This window comes from Brassica napus, chromosome C6 (assembly GCF_020379485.1).
Source record: "Brassica napus cultivar Da-Ae chromosome C6, Da-Ae, whole genome shotgun sequence".
Lineage (NCBI taxonomy): Eukaryota > Viridiplantae > Streptophyta > Magnoliopsida > Brassicales > Brassicaceae > Brassica > Brassica napus.
In genome coordinates, this window is record NC_063449.1 from 35,783,510 (window position 1) to 35,809,689 (window position 26,180).

General features: G+C 33.2%; 4 protein-coding genes and 1 long non-coding RNA gene across 5 annotated transcripts; 3 read left to right on the forward strand and 2 right to left on the reverse strand.

Moving 5' to 3' along the window:
* The first annotated feature begins 6,288 nt into the window (after positions 1–6,288).
* LOC106397842 (agamous-like MADS-box protein AGL12) lies at positions 6,289–11,177 on the forward strand. Its single transcript, XM_013838464.3, has 7 exons — positions 6,289–6,687; positions 6,793–6,898; positions 9,979–10,040; positions 10,136–10,235; positions 10,409–10,450; positions 10,557–10,598; positions 10,797–11,177. Exons 1-7 carry the CDS (start codon positions 6,506–6,508, stop codon positions 10,896–10,898), a joined length of 636 nt encoding a protein of 211 aa, XP_013693918.1. The 5' UTR covers positions 6,289–6,505; the 3' UTR covers positions 10,899–11,177.
* On the reverse strand, positions 7,889–9,970 carry LOC125588598. The gene is made up of 2 exons (XR_007324713.1): positions 8,412–9,970; positions 7,889–8,308 (listed from the first exon to the last, which is right to left on the reverse strand). It is a non-coding gene; the product is annotated as an uncharacterized LOC125588598 (long non-coding RNA).
* Positions 11,178–14,510: 3,333 nt separating the features above from the next.
* Positions 14,511–16,419, forward strand: LOC106400569 (GDSL esterase/lipase At1g71691). The gene is made up of 5 exons (XM_013840915.3): positions 14,511–14,894; positions 15,121–15,242; positions 15,434–15,676; positions 15,768–16,017; positions 16,086–16,419. Exons 1-5 carry the CDS (start codon positions 14,579–14,581, stop codon positions 16,307–16,309), a joined length of 1,155 nt encoding a protein of 384 aa, XP_013696369.2. The 5' UTR covers positions 14,511–14,578; the 3' UTR covers positions 16,310–16,419.
* A 1,186-nt stretch (positions 16,420–17,605) lies between these two features.
* LOC106400061 (probable serine/threonine-protein kinase At1g09600) lies at positions 17,606–21,067 on the reverse strand. The gene is made up of 7 exons (XM_013840476.3): positions 20,207–21,067; positions 19,851–20,135; positions 19,457–19,774; positions 19,142–19,369; positions 18,978–19,078; positions 18,544–18,904; positions 17,606–18,459 (listed from the first exon to the last, which is right to left on the reverse strand). The coding sequence occupies exons 1-7, from the start codon at positions 20,624–20,626 to the stop codon at positions 18,319–18,321; spliced, it is 1,854 nt and encodes a 617-aa protein (XP_013695930.1). The 5' UTR covers positions 20,627–21,067; the 3' UTR covers positions 17,606–18,318.
* Positions 21,068–24,369: 3,302 nt separating this feature from the next.
* Positions 24,370–24,810, forward strand: LOC106398697. Its single transcript, XM_022711330.1, has one exon. It carries the CDS (start codon positions 24,370–24,372, stop codon positions 24,808–24,810), a length of 441 nt encoding a protein of 146 aa, XP_022567051.1.
* Positions 24,811–26,180: the final 1,370 nt, after the last annotated feature.

Sequence of the window (26,180 nt, forward strand, 5' to 3'; positions counted from 1 at the left end):
TTCGAATATCCGAATGTATCCGAAACAGATTTATATACTTAAATATATCAATCATTTTCAGATTTAATATATAAAAAGTATCCAAAATATATAAGATATTTTAAAATTTTCCAAAATGAATGTCTAAAATAGTTAAACAATACTCAAAGCACCAAAATACTTGAAACATCTATTGATTTTTGTTCCAAATATTCATACTAAACCAATTTATATATTAAGTTTAGCTATTTTGACATACGTACATTATTCAAATTTATATGTAATATGTTATTTTTATTTTTAGTTTTTTAGAAACTGAAAGTATATATGAATTTAATTTTTTTTTTAATAATTTAAACGGATTATCCGAACCCGTAAAGATCCAACCGAACCCGAATTAAAATTTATAAATACCTGAATGTGGCTGAAATTTTTAATCATGAAATTCGAATAGATCCGAACTGAACCAAACCCGAATGGATACCCGAACGCCTACCCCTATCCAACACAAACATGACACACCCATCACGTATGTATAATGATTTGTTCGAGCGTCTAACAAGCACTCATATCGATCTTTAGCATCGTACACGTAAAAAAATGTTTTAGAGTAAAAAGAATGTTTTAGAGTCACAAATTTGCGGGTCTAAAACCGAGAATCGTTTCTACTAGGTTTTGTGGTAGTAGTTGCAGGATTAAAAAGGCACTTTGGATCTCAACCAAAAACTTATTTTTTTTTTAATACTCTGAGATCCATTGTATTGGAAGAAATAATTGGTTCGAATGACTAATAATACTCTACTTAATTCATCCTGTATTGTGTTAATGCATATATTAAAGGTATCTGAAGAAAGCCACCATCGCAGATCGCATTGTACAAATAAGCTCATAGTTAAACTGAAAATTTGAAAGCATGCATTAGGATTAATAATATACAAATATATACACAAAACTTTGGAAGTGGAGAATCAAAATAAGCTTCATATTCCTACAAGACAAGAAAAACAATCCATGTGTCACTCATAGATACGATCTTGACAGCCAATGAGCTCAAAGACGCGAGGCAAACGAAGCAACGGATCGAGCACACACGTTCTTGGTTTTGCATGTTTGATGCATTTTGATTTGACAAAGATTCTTTTTTTTTTTTTTTTGATAATCCAGGGGTTCCCCAGTTACGTGGGTCATTCCCCTGGACCCGGTTAGGCAGCGGTCCACTTCACCCGGGAGGACTTTACCTAGGCTAGGGACAAGGTCCAACACCCAGTACCGCATTTGGTGACAGAATGGGCAGTTCGCCTCCGCCTGGCGTCGAACCCGTGAGCATGACAATTGGCCCACAGGGTCCTTACCAAGTGAGCTACCTCATTCCCTAAACAAAGATTCTTTATTTACTTCTTTCTTAGAGCATCTCAAAAAAACATTCTATAATTTTAAATAAGAAATCTTTTGCTCTCAGAATTATTTTTGAAACTCTATATTTGAAGTTTAACTTCTCAAAACTTCAAATTTGAAGTTTTCTCAAAAAAAAAAAAAAATTCAAATTTGAAATTTCATATTTTATTTGCATCTTGATTCTTGCAATTACACATCACATTTATAATTCTTAATCATTTTCTCATTTATCGTATTAATCCTAAAAAAATTATATCTCATAAAAATCAATTTTTATATATAAGTTTACGGTTTATACAAAAAATTAAACAAAATTTTAAAATAAGATTTAACATATTTTAAAACTAGATTTAGACAACAACAATACAAAAGAAACTTAAAAACAAAAAAAAACTTTTCAAAAATTACATGAAAACATAGCTATTACACAAATTTAAACATTACAATACTAGTAGTCATGTAAAATTGATCAAGAACCTCCAAAACCTCCAAAATATTGTCCAAACATATTTTTTGTAACCGAAGATGGTTGTTGTTTTGATGTCTATTTTGTATCATTCTTTTTATTCATATAGAATGTATTCACTGGGGTTTTAATATAAGTTATAGAAGTTAAGTCTTTTAGCAATATATATTATCTCTTTTACTTTCTTGTTCAGATCTAATGTATTTACAAGTTTAAGATCACCTAATTTCAACAATTTTTAGTTTGTGATCTACAAGTTAAAAATAAAGAGAATCATTTTTTTATTCTGAAATACACTACTTGATCATATATGCATTACGAAAATAGTTTTATAGAATAATATAGTATTTTTTTGAAGTTTAATATTAATTATGTTATTTTTATTTAAAATTTGTATTTTAATATAATATTTTATTAGTTAATACTGTTGTAATATTTTTATATATGTGCTAAGTTATTTACAAAACTTTTATGAATTTAAATTAATTATGACAAATATAAGGGTCATAAGATAAAATACAAATAATTTTGAAATTAAATTTGAAGTTTTGGTTTGAAAAAGAAGATTTTTAAATTTCAAATATAGATTTTTTGATATTTCATAATAGAGTATCTTTTTGGAGATGTTCTTAGAGAGAGATGTCCCGTCTTTATCATTCTTTCTTAGGGAAATTCCAATTATGTCACCAAATTCAATGTTAAAATAACATAAAATTAATTATTTTTACATTATTCTTTATTATTTTATCGCCAATAACACCAAATTCACACAAAAATAATATTTTATCTTCAATTGTAATGAATTAATTATCATTTACATATAAAAAGAAAATTCATAACTTAGCATAAAAGTATTATTCGAATTTATGTTATATTAAAAAAATTATTTTAGCATATTTATTTTAGTTACTTGTTTAACTAATTTAATATATAATAAATTACTTATATCTCATTATTGAAATTTTAAAATAATAAATGTATTTATTTTTAGTTACAAATTATAATTCTTTAATAAATATTGACTTAAGTATATTATTAAATGGGAAATATATAATACTTGAATGTTAACTATTGTGTAAAACAAAAATAAAATAGTATGATATATTTATTTTTACATGGTTTAACCTAATTAGTATAAGTAAGTTAACTATAATATTAAATAATATATATCATATGAATATTTAGTCTAATGAATAGTGTTACACCAAATTTGGATTTCAGTTAAAAATAAATTCCATTAAATTTAATGTTTTGGAGTAACCTTGGTGTTGGCCTTAGAAATAGATTGTCCAGACTGTTTAAAATATTTAAAATCCTAGATTAGAGTTTCTATTTTGGGACTATTAAATTCACGACCTATTTAGAACGTTGCTTGTCCACAATTTTATGTGGTAATTGCAAACTTTAATTGGATACATCAGCACTAAATTATCACATACTTAATTATGGATTATTTAAATATAAACATATTAAAGGGAATATAATCTTATGGTATTAGGTAAATAAAAGTAAAAGATTTAAGTTGCTAAATCCATTAATTAAGTCCATAGAAGACGATTCTATAATCCATTGATTAAACAAAAAATTTAGGATCTAACCACTTTTTCAAAATAATATGCATAAAATATATAAGGGCATAAAACATTGGTCGAAAAATAATTGAGCTTAAGAAAAAACTCCATCATTCAAATTATTCTGGTATACTATGTAAAGATCAACTAAACATCTAATGCATATGGGCATGTTGTAATGCCCCGACCGCCCTTAATGGGCCATCCACGTCCGCTCTCTCAGCTCGTGGGCCCCATCCCGTCTGACGGGCGTGCGTTAATTTTTCCAAATGCTCGAAATCATTGTTTATTGATCCTGTAATCACCACCCGACCTTTCCCCGTGTTTTGGCCTCACTCATACGGTGTTGCAAATCACTTTCCGATAGGTCACCCATTCTACTACTTCAGCTCAAGTACGCTTAACTCTAGAGTTATAAACGGATGTGTGACGGAAAAGGTAAGTCAACTTTGGTGACATAGGTAGCCAAATCAATTCTCTTAAGCCTTTTCATATATCACAACTCGGGATATTACAATTCACCCCCTCTCAAAGAACGCAACACCCTTGTTGTGCCCCACGACAGGTCTCAAGACGCCTCTCGGGTCAGAACCGAGATGGCTAACCAGCTCTGATACCACTTGTAACGCCCCGACCGCCCACGGCTAATTGCCCACCCACGCCTGCTCTCTCGACCCGTGGTCCTCATCTCGTCTGACGGGTGTGCGTTAAATTTTTCAAATGCTCGAAATCATTGTTAACTAGACCCTGCAATCATCCACCCGATCTTTCTCCGTGTTTTGGCCTCAATCACACGGTATCGCAAATCACTTCCCGATAGGTCACCCATCCTTCCACTACTCAAGCTCAAGCACACTTAACTCTGGAGTTTTAAACGGATGTATGACAGAAACGGTAAGTCAACTTTGGTGACATAGGTAGCCAAATCAATTCTCTTAAGCCTTTTCATATATCACAACTCGGGATGTTACAATTCACCCCCTCTCAAAGAACGCAACGCCTCGCTGCGCCCCACGACAGGTCTCAAGACGCCTCTCGGGTCAGAACCGAGATGGCTAACCAGCTCTGATACCACTTGTAACGCCCCGACCGCCCACGGCTAATTGGCCACCCGCGCCCGCTCTCTCGGCCCGTGGGCCCCATCCCGTCTGTCGGGCATGCGTTAATTTTTCCAAATGCTCGAAATCATTGTTTACTAGACCATGCAATCATCCACCCGTGTTTTGGCCTCACTCACACGGTATAGCAAATCACTTCCTGATAGGTCATCCATCCTTCCACTACTCCAGCTCAAGCACGCTTAACTCTGGAGTTCTAAACGCATGTGTGACGGAAAAGAAAAGTCAACTTTGGTGACATAGGTAGCCAAATCAATTCTCTTAAGCCTTTTCATATATCACAACTCGGGATGTTATAATTCACCCCCTCTCAAAGAACGCAACGCCCTCGTTGCGCCCCACGACAGGTCTCAAGACGCCTCTCGGGTCAGAACCGAGATGACTAACCAGCTCTGATACCACTTGTAACGCTCCGACCGCCCACGGCTAATTGGCCACCCACGCCTGCTCTCTCGGCCCGTAGGTCCCATCCCGTCTGACAGGCGTGCGTTAATTTTTCCAAATGCTCGAAATCATTGTTTACTGACCCTGCAATTACCACCCGACTTTTTCCCGTGTTTTGGCCTCACTCACACGGTATCACAAATTACTTCCCGATAGATCACCCATCCTTCCACTACTCCAGCTCAAGCACGTTTAACTCTGAAGTGACGGAAAAAGTAAATCAACTTTGGTGACATAGGTAACCAAATCAATTCTCTTAAGCCTTTTTATATATCACAACTCGGGATGTTACAGTTAATTGCAGACTTTTGACAAATAGTCTTCTTGAAAAAGATTTTTCTCATATTCCAAGAGAAAAAAGTGAGTTGAAAACCTGAAGAAGAATAAGATTCAAGAGTTTGTCACGTAGACGAAGGGAAAATCAAGATGGCCAAAAAACATTTAGTAGGGGGAAATAATTAACTTAATTAAATCAATAAATAAATACAGTTAACAAAAAGCTACTATTGGAACCTAACATGGGAAGGTCATTGGTTCTCCACCACGGTGATTTGCACATGACACTTTCTTTAAATATTGACTAATTATGCTTACTCCTATTACTTAATGACTATTACTCTGTATTTTCTTACTCCGTCCGATTTCATTTTAATTGTCGATTTAAGTTTATGTACACAGATTAAATAATACTATTTAATTTTCCATATTTTCAAAATAAAGAACATCTTTACATATACACTAAACCATATTTCAACTAATTGAAAAATAAATAGAAAAATATTGTTAATAAATTTTATGTTGAAACTGTAAAACGACCCTTATTTTGAAACGAAAAATTTACTCTACAACAAAGTTAAACTGAAACGGAAAAAGTACCATTTTTTAAAAGGTATTAAATGTGGATCTAGTAGTTAGTGAAAATAATGTATCTCTTGGGAAATCTTTTAAAGAGCACACAAATACTCATTTTCGTTTAATTTTAGTTGTCATTTTAGATTTATTCGCATAGATTAAATATATACATATATATATATTTTTACCAATTTTCATTAACTAATAAAAATTGTTAAATATAGTTGGAATTTTAACAACTACTGCATGTCAGGTCATATGTCACATCAGACGTAGGCTTAATCACACAAACCCAAAAATAACAAACAATGCTTTAGTCGGCTTTTGTATGTAAAGCTATATACTTTGTATGAAAGCTAGATGAATACTTAACATATAGCGTATAAAAAAGCACATGAATATATTATGTTATATATAAGACTAAGAGAAAAGGAGGCTTGTGTGGAGAAAAAGGGGCTTTTAAGAAGCAGAGAAGTGAGTGGGGGAATCTGGTAATGAAGATATAAAGAGAAGAAGGTGGCATGAGCTTGGTCATAACTTCATAGTTTTCTCCCAAGAAAAAGAGAAACCAAACAGTAAGTGGGGAACCTCGAAGCTAGTTCAAACTAGTGGGAGGTTGATCCACGTTCGAACTTCAAATCCAAATTTAAACATAAATCCAAACGTTAGATCATTAGATAATGGCTCGTGGAAAGATTCAGCTGAAGAGGATCGAGAACCCGGTTCACAGACAAGTGACGTTTTGCAAGAGGAGAACCGGTCTTCTCAAGAAGGCTAAGGAGCTCTCTGTGCTCTGCGACGCTGAGGTCGGCGTTATGATTTTCTCTCCCCAGGGCAAGCTATTTGAGCTCGCTACTAAAGGGTACTATCATATATATATTTCTCATAGCATGCATATTTATTTATACTTGTACTTAGAAGTGATTAAAGAGTGCCTAATATGTATGGGAATGTGATTAAAAATTAGAACAATGGAAGGAATGATTGATAAGTACATGAAGTGTACCGGTGGTGGTCGTGGTTCTTCTTCTGCTACTTTTACTGCTCAAGAACAACTTCAACCTCCAAATCTTGTAGGTCTATTTTCTCAATCATTTTTCATTTCAGTATCCAATTTTTTTTCTTTGACTTCTAAGATTGACTGTTGAATGTGTCAGATAATGACATTTTGGGGTTAATTAAAACTAGTCGATGCTCAAAGTGTAGCATATATTTGGACATGTTAATCAATTCCTTATTTTTTTGCTTTTTCCGTAAGATATTAGTAATATTTATAATGCAAATTGGTTACACGTGTTTAGTAAAAATACTCAGTAAGTTAGGTAAGGCACCTGATTCCGATTCTACGTGAAACTACAACAGTTATTGAAGTATTCTACATTCAATGCACCTAGCCGTCCCTTTTAATTTGTCTACTGGTGTGGGAAACTCTCATAGGTTATTGGAACGTTGAACTTAAGTGTAAATAGTTAAAAAAAAACACAGGTCAAATTAGTTGCTTAGATTTACTGTTAAAGTAAAAAGATGCTTGCGACAACAACACCCATATTACGATTTTAAATATCGTATCCTTAGTCATTTCATCACTTTTGTATTTCGAACAAAGTTAGGATTTTTGGTTTATAAATCAGCAACCTTTTGATAAAGTCGTCCTGAGCACTTTAAAAAAGGTTACCCTAGCACTATAAACAATTGTCACCGCTCTGAACTAGTATTAATTATTTAGTAGATGCTTATATGTATTTTACGTACACTACAAGAGAAAAGACTTTTCTTACGGTCGAGAATAACGCTATCTAACGATACAATAGCATTTTAACAAGCGATGTGTCATCGTCCGTCATAATAGGTCAAACACATTAGATAGCGATTTTTTGCACTGCTATCGTATTGTGATATAATATAGCGTTTCTTTGTATGCAATTAAATATTATTTAATAGCGTATAACTTTTGTTATTATTTACATGGTTAAAAATTAAATAAAAATAAAAATAAAAATACAATAAAAATATTTAATTTTTTTATATTATTGAAATTGCAATTTAATTAAAACTGATATATATTAAAATTAAACTATAAATGAAATTGAATTAAAAATTATTCATAAATTAAAACTGGTTCACATATAAAAATAAATGAAAATTGGTTTAAATGTAAACCAAAAATTTAAACCTAAAAAGCTAAACCTAAAAAGAAACCTAACTCCTCGTGCCTCCACCTAGTCTGTTTGTTTACACCAGCCACCTCCTTCACCGGATCTATGAACCACCATCACGAACTCCTTCACATCGACGCTTCAAACCACGCTGTTAGCTACGCCATCTGCTGTCCTCCTCCATCCTCCACTACTTCTCTTTCTCGTTTCATCATCTTCTCACACCACCACTTCTCTTTCCCATGTCATCGTCCCACCGTCTTCCTCCGCCTACAGAATCCGGCATAGCTCCGACTCCACTCCTTCGTTATCCACTACTTCTTCCCCCTAAACAACAAAAAAACGTTTCAACCAAACTTGAATCCATGTTTCAGGGTCACTGTAGAAAGCAATTAAACGAATGAAATTGAAGAATGGAAAACACAACTACTTTGGAGACATAGAGGTTACGAGAGATGGCGACTGAGAGAGATGGAAAGACATAGAGCTTGAGAGACATAGCTACTGGGATTGAGAGATACATAGGTTGAGAGAGATGGGAGAGATAGAGAGAAAAGCTCTTGATATCCTCACCATTGGATAAGATTTTATCAATGGAAGAGATTAAAAGTTGGTTATCCTCACCAACATTTATCATCCAATGAGAAATAAGACTGATAAAATGAGAAGGGAAAGATCTTGTCCATTGGATTGAATCCAATCTAACAGACGAAAATGACTAGCCAATGAGATTTTTTTTTGTTTTGTTTTTCTGTAATGGTTTCTTTTAATAATTTTTAATTCATATGTTTAATAAAGTTGACTTATATGTTTAACCACAAGTATATTTTGTAGTTTATAATTCAAGTTTACAGTTTATAAAGTTTAAAAGTTGAAAATAAAATTAGGTTATATTTATACTAAACTGTATATTTGCTATAAAGTTTAAAAGTTTGAAATTTAGATTTTATGTTTATATGTAGATTTTTTTAGATGTGTGGTTTAAGTATGAAGTTTAGAGTTTAGGGTGTAAAACTTAGGGAGTGTAGGGTTTGGAATATAGTGCTTAGGGTTCAGATTTGAGATTATACTTTGATTATATTTAAAATTAAATAAAAAATATTAGACTTATATGATTTTTAGTTAGAGTTTAGGGTATGCGATTAATTTACGACATGATGTATATATATATATATAGGTATATATATAGTTTAGGATTTGGAATATAGTGCGTAGGGTTCAGATTTAAGACTTGAAATTATACTTTTATTAAATCTCAAATTTTAAATTTAAAATTAAATAATAAAATATTAGAGTTTTAAGATTTTTAGTTAGAGTTAAGGGTATGTAAAGTACAAATGTAAATAAATTTAAGATTTATATATAATTAGTGCAAATTATATATGTAAATAAATTTAATAATTGTTATGATTTATAAATAAGATATTTTATGTATTAAGTTTGAAAAGATTAGATTTAATGTTTGGAGTTTAAAATAAAGGATTGAGTATATAGTTTGAGGGTTAAAGGTTTAGGGTATTGATTTAGATTTGAGATGAAATTTTGAAATATATTAATTTTGAGTTTATATTTAAGAATTGAAGTTTAATTTAAGAAATGATGTTAAAATAGTAGAGTTTAAAAGTTTGTGTTTAGAGTTTAAAAACTTGTTTAGGATTTAGGGATTTAAAATACCAAACATAATGTTTTTAACTGTGTTTTGCTATTAAACATAAGTGTTATATATAAATCCATATGTTATCATAGCGTTTCCAATTATGCCGCTCTATCATAGTGTTTCCAAAAATACAAACGCTATCTAAAACTAACAGGTATGTCAACCATAGCAGAAAGCGAAAAAATGTTATCCTCTACTGCTATCAAAACTCATTTTTCTTGTAGTGGTACAGACATTTTAGTGTCACCAAATGGAACTCTACAGCTAGTGAAAATTTCTATTCGGTTTACAATATTATTTACAAATAATATAAACATTGAAACGAAAGTTGATTTTCTAGGATCCAAAAGATCAGGTCAATGAGCTTAAGCAAGAGATTGATATGCTTCAGAAAGGAATAAGGTATGTAGACACACACACTAGCTATTTCCTTACTAAGTTGTTTATAAGGGGCTATGAATTCATACACATGTAAATATAACAAAATGGATTTTCAGGTATATGTTTGGAGGAGGAGATGGGACGATGAATCTTCAAGAACTTCTTTTGCTTGAGAAGCATCTTGAGTATTGGATTTCCCATATTCGCTCTGCTCAGGTATAAAGAAAAAAAAAAAAAAAAAAAAAAAAAGGTATACATGCGTTCATATATATATATATATATATATTCAGGCATAGGTTCGGAAAGTCAAAGTAAAATACTGATGACTATAAAAGTTTATATGTTTCTATCTCTAAATATCAAAACTAATTAATGCGTAAAATTTGTAGATGGAGATTATGCTTCAAGAAATTCAGTCCTTAAGGAACACGGTAAGCACATAAACATCATTGTGTATTTAGCTAAGGTTTGGTTTACTAAAAATGAGTACAAAATTTAACATTATTTTCTAACGGTTTTGTTTTTGGTATTATGAAGGAAGGGGTCCTCAAAAATGCCAATAAGTACCTCCTCGAAAAGGTAAAACAAAATGACAACATTCTTATCATACAATATCTTATGAAATATTTTCTTTTGCTAAACTTTGCCGCAAACATTTTCTGAAAATAATATATAGCAGAAGTATATCTAAATGTACTTAGTAACACTGTTCCAACAATATTTACACTGTTTTGCCCTAATGAATTGTTTTGTTGTTTTTTTGGTGAATTAATGCAGATTGAGGAGAACAACAATAGCGTATTAGATGCTAACTTCGCAACTGTGGAGACTAACTATTCTTATCCGCTAACAATGCCAAATGAAATATTTGAGTTCTAGATCATACGGTATTTGAAGACTAGTCTTACGATATCAAATGATCTTGATAAGTACAATCAGTGTTGTTAAATCACACATAACTATAATAAAGCATGTGGAACATGCTATGCTGTTGAAATTTCTGTGTGTGTTTTTTCCTCTTATTTCTACTTCGTTGGTGTGAGCAATATAATGACTACAAGTATGGTGTGTACTTAAAGTCTTTCTAATTTCTATGTATGATTGAATTTGTGGACTATCGTTGTGTTGAGGATACCTAGCCTCTTTTGTTTCGGTGTATTATTTAATCTATTAAAAGAGAAATACAAATTTAGACTAACCCTTAGATTTACACAATATTTACAATAGAATGCCATTGGAATAATTAATAAATAAATTTAATTTTAAATAATTTTTTGTTTTTTCCAAAATTGATACTTACTTCCTAAAAACGTGGATACACAATAAATTCAGTTACTTTTTAAGACTTATGTCTCTATCTATCCATTTATAAGTTATCTCGACCACTAGAACAACAAAATATAAATTGGTGACAAAAAAAACACAACAAAATATAAATCATTGAAGCTAAAACTTATATGGTGTTTCCTCACCAATAAAACATATTTTAACATTAAAACTATCGTACTAGGTGAAATATCTTTTTCCTAACACCAACATACTATAAACCTTGCTTTTCAGAACATGCTTAACATAACTGTGTTCTTAGGAAAGGTCCATCCACGTAATTTTTCATCCTCACCCATATTGATTTTACCTGCACCAATATAAATGGGTCGTGTTAATTTGTATGTTAAGTTTTCATCATCTAATATCCACATTTTTTATATAATATACATAAATACTAAATCAAACCGGTTAGAATTTGATTTTTTTGCTCAGCATTTGATTATCGTTTTTCATATAATATACATAAAATACAAACTTAAACCGGTTATCATTTGGTTATCATGTTTGATATAACATACATAAATACTAACACAAAACGAATTATGTCTTGATTTAAATCACAATATAATAAAATAAACTAATGATATTGAACACACACATTCTTTAAAAATATTCACTATTTATTAAAACTGCAAACAATAATTTAAACATCGTTATATTTTCATTTTGGGTCCAAGCTTCTTCCTATAATTTAGATAACCAATAAATCAATAAGAATATTCTATGTTTATATCAAAATTACATAAAAATAATTTAGAAATCGCAATCTTTCTTTTTTGACAAAAAAACTTTCTAAATTTTAGATTACCAATAAATGATATTATTTGAATCCAACTTACTTCCTAAATTATAGATTACCAATAAATAATATTCTCTATTTATTAAAATAATATCTATCTTATTAAAACTCAAGTACAAATAAGATTTGTTTGGAAACATGGATAGCAATTTAAAAAAAAAATTGTTTGGAAACATGGATTGCAGTTTAAAAAAAAAAAATTGTTTGGAAACATGGATTGCAGTTTTAAAAAAGAGGTTTATTTGGAAACATAGATTGCAGTTTAAAAAAGATGTTTGTTTGGAAACATAGATTGCAGCATATTAAGAAAAAAAAAGTAATAGGCTTATATTTTTAAGAAAATTGAAAATCTATTATATTATAAAAGCTATCTACCTGGTACCTAATCAGGTTCGGTTCAGTTCCGTTTGGGTTTCGGGTTTCTGGGGTCAAAGATTTCAGCCTCATTGGAATATTTCTAAATTTCAGTTCGTGTTCACTTTGGATTTTTGCGGGTTCAGTTCGAGTTCGGATAACCCATTTAAATTATTTTTAAAATTTTAAAATTCATTATATTCTTTAAATTTCTCAAAAACTATAAACAAAATTATATAATAAATATAAATTTGAATAACATATGCCAGAATACCTAAACTTAACATATAAATTTGTTTAGTTCAAATATTTGGATAGAAAATCAATAATTATTTTAAATATTTTTGATATTTACAATTGATTATTTGTATATATTTTCAAGTATTTAAACAAGCTTTAAAGTTTCATATATATTCTAGATTTTTTTGTATACATTACATCTAAAAATTATTAATATATAAGTATATAAATCTATTTCGGATACATTCGGGTATCCAAAATACTTCAGTTTGGATCAGATTTGGTTTCGGTTTCGGTTCTCCAAAAATTAAAATTTTGAATAATTCAGATATTTAATCAATTTTGGTTTAGGTTTGGTGCTACTTTTTCGTATCGGGATCGGTTCGGTTCTTTAGATTCTGGTATTTTGTCCAGTCCTAATATTATTGACATGAAAAACAAATAAAAACATATTTTTAAGAAAATATATCCGCGCGAGTCAAAATCTGGTGTACATTATTATCCATGACGAAAAGTCTAACCTCGGAAAATGATAGTCCAAGGAAAATAGAAAATAGAAAATTGAAAATTATTTGACCTTTTTTCAAAGCTGATACTGTCATCACTGTTATGAAATTTGAAACAAATCAGATGAGGAAACTTTTTAAGTGTCTAGCATACGATCGATTGGACTACCATTTATGGCGAATAAGGGAGACTATACACAATCTTAGAAGTCAAAACACTAAAAGTCAACCCTAAAGTAAATAGACGCAAAAACCTATTTGATGCACCATTTTGAAATAGCAGGGACTTATTTGATGCTTTTTCTGCTCTCTTCTTCGACATAATTGGTCTTCACGATTGTCTGACCTTGAAAGCGTAAACGTCGTTGAGAATATCGACGATTGTAAATGCAACTTTCCTCTTCTTATTTGCCCTTTTTTTTTTTTAATTGATTAAAATGCTTCTTCATGGGTATATACTATTACGTCAAGGTACATTTATCGAAGAACCGAACCGAGCCAAAAAAAAGAGAGTTTCATGTCGGATTTGGATCATATCAATTATACTAGTATATCCTATATCTCCAGAACCGAAGAAAACTAAACCGGAATCGAATCGAGAACCGAATGGATATCTGAATTTCTATATAATATAGTTTATATATTTATACTATTAACTATATTCAGTTTAAAATAATTAAATAATTTAAAAATATTATTTATATGTCGAAATACTCGAAAAATCAAATTACTAGAATAATTTCTATCCAAAATATTTAAAATTATTTAAATTATCCAAATTTTTATCTGAAAATCTGATATTTAATCCGGAAAACTCAATTTTATTTTATTTTTAACCCGGATTAATCAAAAAACCAGAACCAAACGGAATATGAAATTACTTCAGATATAAGTCAGTTCCCAACTTGTTATCCAAATGGAGCCGATAACTAAAATAACTGAACTGAAACCGAACAAATTTTTTTAACTAACCGAACGGATTCTAAACCTTTAGAATCGAAAGAACCGAATCGGAACCGAACCGAGGACTGAGTAGCCATGGCTATATTATATAGACATGCATTAAGAAACAATTTCATGTATATACAGATAATAAAAATGATTTTATAGACATGCAGAAGAAACAATAGATGTATGATGTATACTACATAACTCACATATTGCTATTATCGTGAGTGGCTGTTATTACTGTGTGGTAGATTACGGATACACGCATTTACTTCCCTTCACCAAACCCCTCTCTCTCCCTCTATAAATCTCTAAAATTCCATTTTCCTCAGCAAAGAATCAACCCTACAAACTTAACTTTCAAGCTCAAACATCTTTACACTATGGCTTTCCACTTCCGGCCACTTTGCATGTCCTCTGCTCTTCTGGTGGTGGTTCTCCAACTCCTGCATGGCGTATCCGGCCAACTTGTTGTGGTTGAGGACCCTGTTTCTGCTCCTCCGCCACCACTGGTCGAACAAGACGGCAGTGATGGCATTGTGCCCGCACTGTTTGTCTTTGGTGACTCTCTCATAGACAATGGGAACAACAATAACATCCCTTCCTTTGCTAAAGCTAATTACTTTCCTTATGGCATCGATTTCAGTGGAGGTCCGACCGGTAGGTTCTGCAATGGCTTGACCATGGTCGATGGTATTGGTAAGTTTTTCTGCATAAAAAAATGTTTCAATAGAAAAAGTTTTTCTGCATGTTTCAAGTAGGGCCTAGTAAGTATGTGCGCCTAGTAAGTATGTGCTGGTTTAAATCTTGTTTCTTTTCTCTACAAAGCATATATTTTCCAACTATAAAAGGTTTTAAAAATACATAAAGTTTAGATGGGCTGATCGATGGAGCAATTTGATGCATGCATGCACTTATCATATAGCCCAACTATTGGGGTTGCCGTTAATTCCGGCGTACTCGGAAGCTACCGGAGATCAAGTGCTACGTGGTGTCAACTACGCTTCCGCAGCAGCGGGTATTCTTCCTGACACCGGAGGAAACTTTGTAAGTAGTTACGAATATATTGCTTTTGTCACTAAAAAAAACACTATATTGCCTCAAATTTATTCGTTTGTGTTTCTTGAAGGATCTGTTAATTCTCTTGTACCATGTATTTTTTCTAAAAAGTACTTGTATATACATGAGTATATTTTTTAATAAACATTGAAAAAATGAATTTATGATCCGATGGTCAGGTGGGGCGAATACCGTTCGACCAGCAGATTCATAACTTTGAGACAACGTTAGATCAGGTGGCTAGTAAGTCCGGTGGTGCAGTGACAATTGCAGACTCGGTGGCTCGAAGCTTGTTCTTCATTGGAATGGGAAGCAACGACTATCTGAACAATTACTTGATGCCCAACTTCCCTACCCGTAACCAATACAACGCTCAACAATTCGGTGACCTCTTGGTTCAGCAATACACCAATCAACTCACCGTAATACATGAAAAAAATAAATAAATAGTACTAATTAAACAAGAAGCTAAAATGTAATCATAAACTTGTTCTTGTTTTTTTGGTAATGCAGAGATTGTATAATCTAGGTGGTAGGAAATTTATAGTGTCCGGACTTGGAAGAATGGGGTGCATTCCTAGCATTCTAGCTCAAGGAACCGACGGTAAATGCTCGGAAGAAGTTAACCAACTTGTTCTTCCTTTCAACACAAACGTCAAGACAATGATCAATAATCTCAACCAGAATCTTCCTGATGCTAAATTCATTTACCTCGATACCGCTAATATGGTCCAAGACATCACCACTAACCCAGCCGTCTATGGTAATTAACAATTGTTAGGCCAACTTCTTAATCTCGATGGCTAATATAATGGTGTGTTGGTTTTGTAGGGTTTACTACTTTGGACAAGGGATGTTGTGGGATAGGACGGAATAGAGGACAGATCACTTGTCTTCCCTTTGAAACGCCTTGCCCTAACAGAGATCAGTACCTGTTTTGGGACGCTTTTCATCCCACGGAGAAAGTAAATCTCATAATGGCTAAGAGAGCGTTTGCTGGTGACCGCACTGTTGCGTTTCCTATCAACATTCAGGAACTGGCTAGTCTCAATTAGAGACCATCTTTTTATTCTAGAAAAAGGTTAAAGAACTTCGTGTTCTGTCCTCTTGTAGTTTGTTCTTGTAACGTTTTGAGTTTCTTTCATATAAAAAAACTTGAGCCACATTCTTTTGCCTCTTTCAGTGCATTGTGAAACATATATGAGAACATTAGCACTGTGTCCTGTTACGTTTTTAAGGTTGGTGAATACACATTTGATATAAACTCAACAGCGAAAAAGAAAAGCTAAATCTCATTATTCAGATGTTTTATTACAATCCAAAACAAAAAGACTTCACATCTGCAAGTTCAGAGTATCCAAAAGACACTCTATAACTTCAAATATGAAGTTTTTTGTTCTAAAAAAAACTTCAAATTTAAAGTTTTGAGAAATAAAACTCTATATTTGAAGTTTCACTACTCAAAACATCAAATTTGAAGTTTCATATTTTTATTTACATTTTGATCTCTACAATCACACATCACCTTCATGATTAATAAATATTTTTTCGTGTATTGTTTTAATCCTTAAAAAAACTATATCTCATAAATATTTTAAATTTTGTTTAAAGATTTTAAATTTTACACATAAAATAAAACTTTAAAATAAGATTTAAAATATTTTAAGCTAGATTTAGAGAACAATAATATACAAAACAAAGCTTAACAAAAAGATTTTAAAAAATTACATGAAGACATAACTATTACACAAATTTAAATATTACAACAACACTAATAGTCAGGTAAGTTTGATCCGGAATTTTCAAAAAATTTAAATATTGTCTAAATTTTTTTTGTGTAACTGAAGATGGTTGTTGTTGTTGTTTTTGATGTCTTTTCGTACAATTCTTTCTTGTTCATATCGAATATATTCACGAGTATTAATATAATCGAAAAGAAATTAATTTTTTAGCAATATTTTATGTTTATCTTTTACTTTCTTGTTCCGATCTAATATATTTACAAGTATCAATATTACCCGATTTCAACAATTTTTAGTTCGTAATCGTTAAAATGAAGAAGGCCATTTTTACTTCGAAATGCACTAATAGATCATATATGCATTACGAAAATTATTTTATGAAATAATATGGTATTTTGTTTGAAGTTTAATATTAATTAAGTTATTTTTATTTAAATTTTTATATTTTAATAAAATATTTTATTAATTAATATTGTTGTAATATGTTTATATATGTGCTAGTTGTTTACAATTTTTTTATGAATTCAAATTAGTTATGACAAATATAAGGACCATATTTTAAAATATAAATAGTTTTGAAGTTGAGTTTGAAGTTTTATTTTTGGAGAAAAACACTTTTAAACGTCAAATATAGAGTTTTGAAAACTTCGAAATAGAGTTTCTTTTGGAGATGCTCTGAGACCCATCGGTTTTAGCAGAGAAAATTCTAAAAATCTTATGTTATGAGAAAATTTGCAAAAAAAATATGCATTGAATTTATAAATTTTATACTTTTTAATTTTTATAAATTGATTTTTTACTTTGTAGAAATAGAAATAAATAAGAGATTTGCAAACTAAATGTGCATTTTTCAACATTAATGTATAGTTGTAGGTCTATCCAACCGTATATTTCGGATAGTAGTTGTGGGTCTCTGAAAGAGCCACAACATATCGTAGCTAGTACCTAACCGAGATGGATAGTTCTACAAAATGAATACACTGGTTGGGTTGTGATGAGGACATAGGTTGCAACACACATGTTTGCTTGACTCAACTCAATATAGACCTTGCGTGTCTGTACAACATTTATAGTGTGGTCAATCTTGTTGGCCTAAGAAACAAAAATGACTATACATTGCATCAAATCCCTGGCTTCACGCAGAGAAGGGGCAAGCACAAAAACGCTTATGAGTTTCTATGGCTTGATGAATCCTCAAAACTTGTGTTATTGTTGTTTAAATTTCTTCTTCCTGTTCATTTCTCTCTCTCTTTTAGTTTACCGATCATTTCTTCGGTGTAACGCTGCTGCTGCCGCTACCTTGCTAATGCTTGGTTCTTCTTTTATCCATACTTTTCGACACGGGCTTTGCGGACAGCTTGTTGGATCTGCTTCTCGTGCTCTTTTAGCATTTCTTCAAGATTCCCACCAGGAGGCATCAGTGGTCCTGAGTAAATGATTCTGTTTTTCATTGGCGCGTTTCCCTGTCACGGCACATAAGAACTCAACAGTTGCATACCAAAAGTTTAAGACCCATAGAATAACTAGAAATGAATAGTGAGGCTTACTGTTGAGTAATCTCTATTGGAACCACCAGACAAGTTTCCTGTCTGTACTATCCTAGACTTCATATCTGCATTAGTTTGCCTCTTGATGCTTCCTCCTCTGTTCCATTCAGTATCAGCAACACTTGGGTGAACCACTGAAGAAGCCTGAACGTAGCCATTCTGCTGAGATCCCCCTCTTCTAGGTGGTTCGATCCTAAACCCGGTTCCACCTTCCTCGTCTGTTCTAAACTTGTGGCTTATGCACGTGACCTTGGACTGCCCTGCGGCCATCAACTCAGGTGTCTGAACAGTTTTAACATCTTTTGGTTGTCCTCTTGTCACAGTCTCTCCCCTTCTTCTCTTCTTATCCTCTGCCCTTAGTCTGCAACCAGAAAAAAATTAATAAGAAAAGCTCCACAAGAGAGGAGTAGTGAAGTTAAGTGATGATGCCTTACTTTCTTGCTTCTTCGTTGCGAAGCATAGCGTCAAGCTCCTTGCTTGGTTGGTATCTAGGTAAGTTTGATGGATCAGCAGGGAGCGGCTCCGTGGTGAAGAACTGCAGATAAGAAGGTTAGTAAATGATCATGAGAAAGTTTCGTGCTTGTTAAAGGAATATTACTTCACTCCTCAAGGTAGAAGCAGCTGAGCCACGTCTCTCAGGTTCTATAGCCAGTAGCCTTTTGATGAGGGTCAGAGCAGATGCAGGGAAGTGATTGAAGGTTTCCGCAAGAAGAGGCTTGTAAGGGTGACTAGGTTTAAAGCTTGTTGCAAGTGGCAGAGTTGCTCTCTTCCAGTAATCTTCCGAAGGTGAACCACATAGCTTAAAGATCTTGTGCATCTGCTCAACCTGAGAATAAAAAAAAAAAAGAGATAAATTATCTCACCAGCCGTGTGATACAAGAAACTACATAAAGTTACTTGAGAGTTTCATTACTTCTGTGCGTCCTGGCATAATAGGCTTTCCGGCGAAGAGCTCAGTGAGAATGCAGCCTGCGCTCCATAGGTCTATGGCTGGTCCATACTCAGTAGCACCGAGTAACAGCTCAGGCGCTCTGTACCATAAGGTTACAACGCGGCTGGTCAGCTGCAAGTCTCCATCACCTCGGTAAAAATTCGCCAAACCGAAATCACCAATCTTCAGAACACCTTCGTTGTTAATCAACAGGTTCGATCCCTTGATGTCACGGTGGAGGATGCCTCGTCTGTGGCAATGTTCTAGACCACGGAACAGTTGTTGCATATAGCACTTGATCTGAAAACAAAACACGCCTCTCTTGTCACTTGAGTTTTAATTATGACTGTAAGGAAACAATGAATGTAATACCTACCTGAGTTTCAGAGAATTTGATTCCAGGAGTTGCGGCTAGACCTGCGAGGTCATGTTCCATGTACTCAAAGACAAGGTAGAGACTACCCGAGAGTCTAGATGTGACAAGACCTTCAAGCTTCATGACGTTAGGGTGATCAAGCTTACGAAGAATGAGAATCTCCCTAGCCATAAACTTAACACTCTCTGGATCCATATTCACAAACCGAACTTTCTTCATCGCCACAACCTTTCCCGTTTCCAGGTCTCTTGCTTTGTACACGCTGCTGTAAGTCCCTTGTCCAATCTAATAACAATACAAAAAAAAACATAAGTTGCTATGTCAGGTCACAAAGAGAGACTCAAAGAGCAACTAACTTTGTCTAACTTCTCATATGAGTCTGCGTAGCGAGGAACCCATCCCTTGATGGCTTCTCCAGCAACAGAAGCTAGCCAAGATGGCCATTCTGGAGTCAAACGCCCTGACTGTTGCACCGCGGGCATAGCCGTGACTCTTCTGGAGTGGTTCCTACTCGGAGCTCCCACAATGACCACTGGCTTGTTACCGTTTCGATCAGATGACGTGGACGGACGACGCACCACTGGATGACCATTGGCCACGACGGTGATGGAAGATACAGAGCTGGGACGTGTGAAAGAGCCTTCCTTTTTGGATAAAGAAGAGGAAGACGATGGCGGATGAGAGATGAGATGAAGGGTGGACTTGCTAGAGTCTAAGAGCTCGTTGTTGGCTACGGCGGCGGTTGGAGTACGGGCGGTGGCGCAAATGCATCCCATTACAAAACTAAAAGACCATTCAATAAGGTCCTAATTAATGCAAGAAGCTTGAGTTTATCTACTTGTCTACTACTCCGGAGATATGGTCGGCGATAAAAAAAAACTCTTATCCTTTGTTGTGGTAGAAAAGTGGAACGTGCGTGCCACTCAATGTCTTTTTTCGTCAACTCAACAGTTTTCTGGAAACGGAAGTTCTGGTCGTAACTGGGTCTCATTGGTTTCAGTCAATTGGCCCATTTCATTTGCAAAGCCCGACAATAATTTGTCCCCGGATAAAATGGGGTCAATTTATCTTATATTTGTAAGTATGTATTTACCGTAAAACTTCTATAAATTAATAAGTATGTATTTACAGTAAAATCCCTGTAAATTAATAATATTGAGATTTTGAAATTTTATTAATTTATAGAGATAATAATTTACAAAAGTTTCTTTATTTTTTTTTTTTCTATTTTTAATATGTTTATATATAAAATACGAAAAAATTTGATTTTATCGTATGTACATTATTCAAATTTTAGAAATTTGATTTTCATGTTGTTTTATTATCTTATTTGGTGTATATTTTTATGTTTTATATGATTGTTAAATGGTTTTCGATATAATTTTACTAAATATTATCAAAATATATTAAAATGTTAAGAAAAATAAAGATATTTTCATTGTAAATATAAAATGAATAATATAATATTTATTTTGTACTTATATAAAATTATATATAGATAGATTATTAATTTATGATTTTAATGGAATATATTTACATGGAAGTTTTAAAAATATTATTATCTTGTTATTTAATTGATTTGTGTTATATTTTACACCGGTCCAAGTTGAGACCGACAAAATTTATTAATTTATAGAAATTATTAATTTATCGAGTATTAATTTAAAGAGGTTTTACTGTATTAAGTTATTATTAAATTGAAATATATATCTACTGTATTAAAAGAGAAGTGATGACTTCTTTCATGTGTGATATTTTAAAATGGATCCTCATAGAAAGTCATTAAATTAAAACATATCATTTAAAACATAGCATTAACCGTGAAGCATCTATCTATTATACTAAATAATATTCCTTTCCATTAACAACCGAACTGTATTTAAGAAAATCACTAACCATTAGTTAAAACCAACCAAATCAGTTCCCTTTAATAGTGGAAACGATTTACCACCCTTCAGTTTCGGTTTTATTTTTATTCTTTTGTTCTTCGGTTCTTTAGTTATAAAGATTTATGATCATTTATCAGAGAGACACGTAAGCGTTATTGAGAAAATTTGATTTTTTTTCTATTTTCGGTTTGGTTTGGGTAACAAAGTTAGGAACCTGCTAATATCTAAGATAATTTTGGGTCTCATTATTTACAATTCGATTATGTTTCTTTGGTTAATTCAGGTTAAAAGTCAGAAATTACATTTTCAAATAAAATCTTAGAATATTTTGAGTTTATGGAAAAAAATTGAATAATTTAGACAATTTTTAAATTTCTAGAAAATAAAGAATTCAGGTAATTTGTTTTTAAGGTACTTTGGTTTGTAAATATTAATTTTAAATTATTTGATTATTTTAAAACTAGATATAGTTAATTTTTATAAATACATAACTTTTTATAAAACAAGATTTCAACGTTAATAAAAAAATTGAAATCAAACATCCGCGCGGTTGCGCGGATCGAGATCTAGTTTGTTTTTTAAAGAGAAAATTTTGAGGTTCTGGTCTATATGATAGTCATATATCATATATTAATTTTATATGATAATTTTAATAAGGACATACAGTTTTCGCAGCATCGTTCTTTTATAACATATTACTGCCTCTTTTATCAACTCTCTCTATTAATCAAAAACCTAAAATTTGCTGATGAAATAGAGTTAAACTAGTAGCTAAATAAGAAATTAGAGTTATTCTTGGTAATTTTCACTTTAATTTATGCTAATATATAAGAAAACAATAATTTAGTAATACAAGATAGATCGAGACATAATTCAAAAACAAGAATTTGTGAATATAATAAAAAGAATTAACAAAAATAACTGAAAGAGCTAATAAAAGTATATATATAACGTTGCAAGAGAGTTAAGTGTATTGTGTAGCTGGAAGTTGCAAGAGAGTTAATGATAAAAACAGAAGAAGAGAGTTAAAGATTTGGATATGGAAGGTGGAGAAGTAAAAGAGAGTTGCATTATTACGAACAAACATTTCTCGGCCAATAAATTCTGTCGGAAGAAAACCACTTTATATTGTATAACATTATTTATTTTTTTTTGGTAAAATGTTAAAATTATTTTACCAGTTTTCAATTTTTTACAGAACAACAAAGAGAACAAGAAGTGAAATGCAGAAATGTAAACTAAACAGATCACCTAGTAAACAAATAGATTCAAAGTCGACAACCTGAGGACCTAAGTACGAACTAGAGATAGCGAAGCGTTGATGCCCTGTCGTGAGCTCCCAGAGAGAAAGGCGGCTCAAACCTTGAAGCAACGGGAAAACCTACAGCTTCCGAGAGACTCAAACATCAAACCACACCGAGAAATGCAAGTTTGAAGTTGCAAGTTGCAAGAGAAAAGAGCATGATTAACCCGAACTCTTAATTTGGGGTTCTTAACTTATGATTTGACATTTTTTTGTTTTTTTTTTTTATATATATTTCGGTTAAGTACCGGCTCTTATATCTCTTATTTAAGAGTCGGTTCTTAACTTTTCTTAGTTAAAAGTTAAGAAACAGTTTTTAACCGAAGCTAAGAACCCATCCACCATAAGAACCCGGGTTGATCATGGGAAGAGTGTGGAGAAGGTGTGGAGAAGTAGAAGAGTAATATTATTACAAATATACGTTTCTCAGCCAATGAATTCTTTCCATGTATTACCTCTTTCCATGTATTACCTGAGGTAATTTCCTCTTCATCCTCTTTTTCCGGTGAAACTACTACTGATTCCGGTGGAGAAGAGGAATGTCACAACCAAATCATTTATGAGCCAATGATCTCGGTAGGTGGATTTCGTGAGGGAGAAATCAATGGAAAACCATTTCACATCTTCAATTTCTTATCACAAACAGACACTCCAACCTCCTCCAGTGAAGCAGCCATTGATTCCGGTGACGACGAAGACTTCCCTCCTTTTCAACCTCTTTTCGTCTGTCCTTCTTTTCGTAACACTGCAGAATGGGTTTCTCTAAAGCCGGAGAATCCTGATGGTAGTGACTTTCTACCGGTGGATGTTTTCCCTTAATCCTTACTTCTTTAACAAGAGAAGCGGTGATAAACAATTTCGGTTTTTGATTGGCTCCAGCGTCTATCATCATACTTGTAAGCTCCCTCTCGTCCCTCTCTTTGGTGCAACAATCAAGAGTGTATGCCAATTTATAAGGAATTTCGTTGCGGTCTATGCCAAAGCTCAATGCTCAGCACAAATTATTATTTCTGTGTTACATGTCGTAAAAAATTCCACAAAGAATGCATAGAGTCTCCACTTGAGATCAAACACCCTTCTTACCTTTTTCTTTCTCTCAAACTTTACCATCCTTCTGACAACAGTTTCGGCAAGTGGCCTTGCTTCTGTTGTCAAGAAGTCATCTTTGAAAAGCTTTATCATTGCCCTACCAACAAATTAATGATGGATCCAGTTTGTGAGATGAAGCCAATACCCATCGTTATAGACCACCCAACCTCTTACCTTTTTCCCTAAACAAAATTCCTTAGCGTGCGATGTTTGTGGCCTTGTTAAAGAGCATTTCCCCATGTACGTTTGTGCTCGGTGTGTCTACGTAGTCCATAAAGATTGTGTCTATCACCCTTATGTCATAAGAATATCTCGTCACCACCACCGTGTCTCCTTTACCTCCTCTCCTCCATCAAAAAAATTGATTTGCGGGGTGTGTCGTCGAAAGGTCGACAGCAGTTATGGAGCATACGCTTGCAATAAGTGTGATGACTATTTTGTTCATACAAAATGCGCATTGAGGAAAGACTTGTGGGATGGGAAAGAGCTAGAGGGAATACCTGAAGAACCTGAGATGGTTGTTGAGCCATTGGAGAGGTTTAGTGATGGAGTAATACTTCATTTTTCTCATGATCATCGTCTGAAACTCGAGATCAGTGGAGCTTACGACGAAGAAAAGTTTTGTCAAGCGTGCAGCCTTCCAATCTACGAGGGTAGTGTTGGGAAAGATAGCGGATAATATTTTCTTTAAAAGGTTAAGATGAAATGTAGACGGTTTATATTTGTGATAGTTTTTGTATTTGGGAAATATATTTTTTACTAAGACTTGTGTTTGGAGATTCTTTTAGAAACTTTCTTAGAACTCTTTCTCGAATGTTTTCTCTCAATTGTTTTTTTTGATTCTTGGATGATACAAATGGTGCTAACCAACCCTATTTATACAAGTAAAGAAGCAAATTCTAACATGTTCTAGATTTCTCTAAATTATTATCTTATTTCAAAATATCTAACATTAATTATTCTAGTCCATAACTTTCTTTCTTCTTCTCCATAATTCTAGATAATTTTTTCTCCTTGTGCTCTTCTTTTGGGTTCTTAATATGGATCATAATTTTGGGTTTTGGGCTAATGGAGGAAAAACCAACAAATCTCCCCCTTTCCGACTTAGCCCGAAACCGTTGTCATGCCGGTGCCTTTGCAGCAATCTTCAAACTTCTTGATCGGTAATACCTTGGTCATAAAGTCTGACCAGTTTTCGTCGGTGTGTACCTTTGTGAGATGTATGAGCTTCTCTTCCAGAACTTCTCGGATCCAGTGATGTCGGATATCGATGTGCTTTGAGCGAGAGTGAAACGTTGGATTCTTTGCTAAGTGAATAGCACTTTGGTTGTCACATAGCATGTTGTACTTTTCTTGCTTTACTCCCAACTCAAGCAAGAAGTTCTTCATCCATAGAATCTCCTTGCACGCTTCCGTTGCTGCGATGTACTCCGCTTCCGTTGTGGATAAGGCAACACACTTTTGTAGCTTCGATTGCCAAGAAACAGCTCCCCCTGCAAAGGTAGTCACGAATCCAGATGTCGATTTCCTTGAATCTTTATCACCAGCCCAATCTGCATCGGTGTAACCGTTCAACTCCAATTTTCCATTTCCAAAACATAGACACTTCTTCGTTGTGCCTCGTAGATAGCGTAGGATCCACTTAACTGCTTTCCAATGTTCTTTTCCTGGATTGGCGAGAAAGCGACTCACAACTCCTACGGCATATGCAATGTCGGGTCTGGTGCACACCATAGCTTCATTTCCCCTTTTTCTTTCTCACTTGTTGGACTTTGCTTCGAACTTAGTTTGAAATGTCCACCAAGTGGAGTGCTCACCGGCTTTGCTTTGTGCATGTTGAATCTCTCCAACACCCTTTCAACAAATTGTTCTTGGGACAACCATAAAAGCTTCTTTGGCCTATCCCGAGTGATCTTCATTCCAAGAATCTGTCTCGCTTGCCCCAGATCTTTCATCGCAAAACACCTTCCCAAATCTTTCCTCAATGCGGCTATCTTATTGCGATCTTGGCCCACAATTAACATATCGTCAACATAAAGCAATAATATG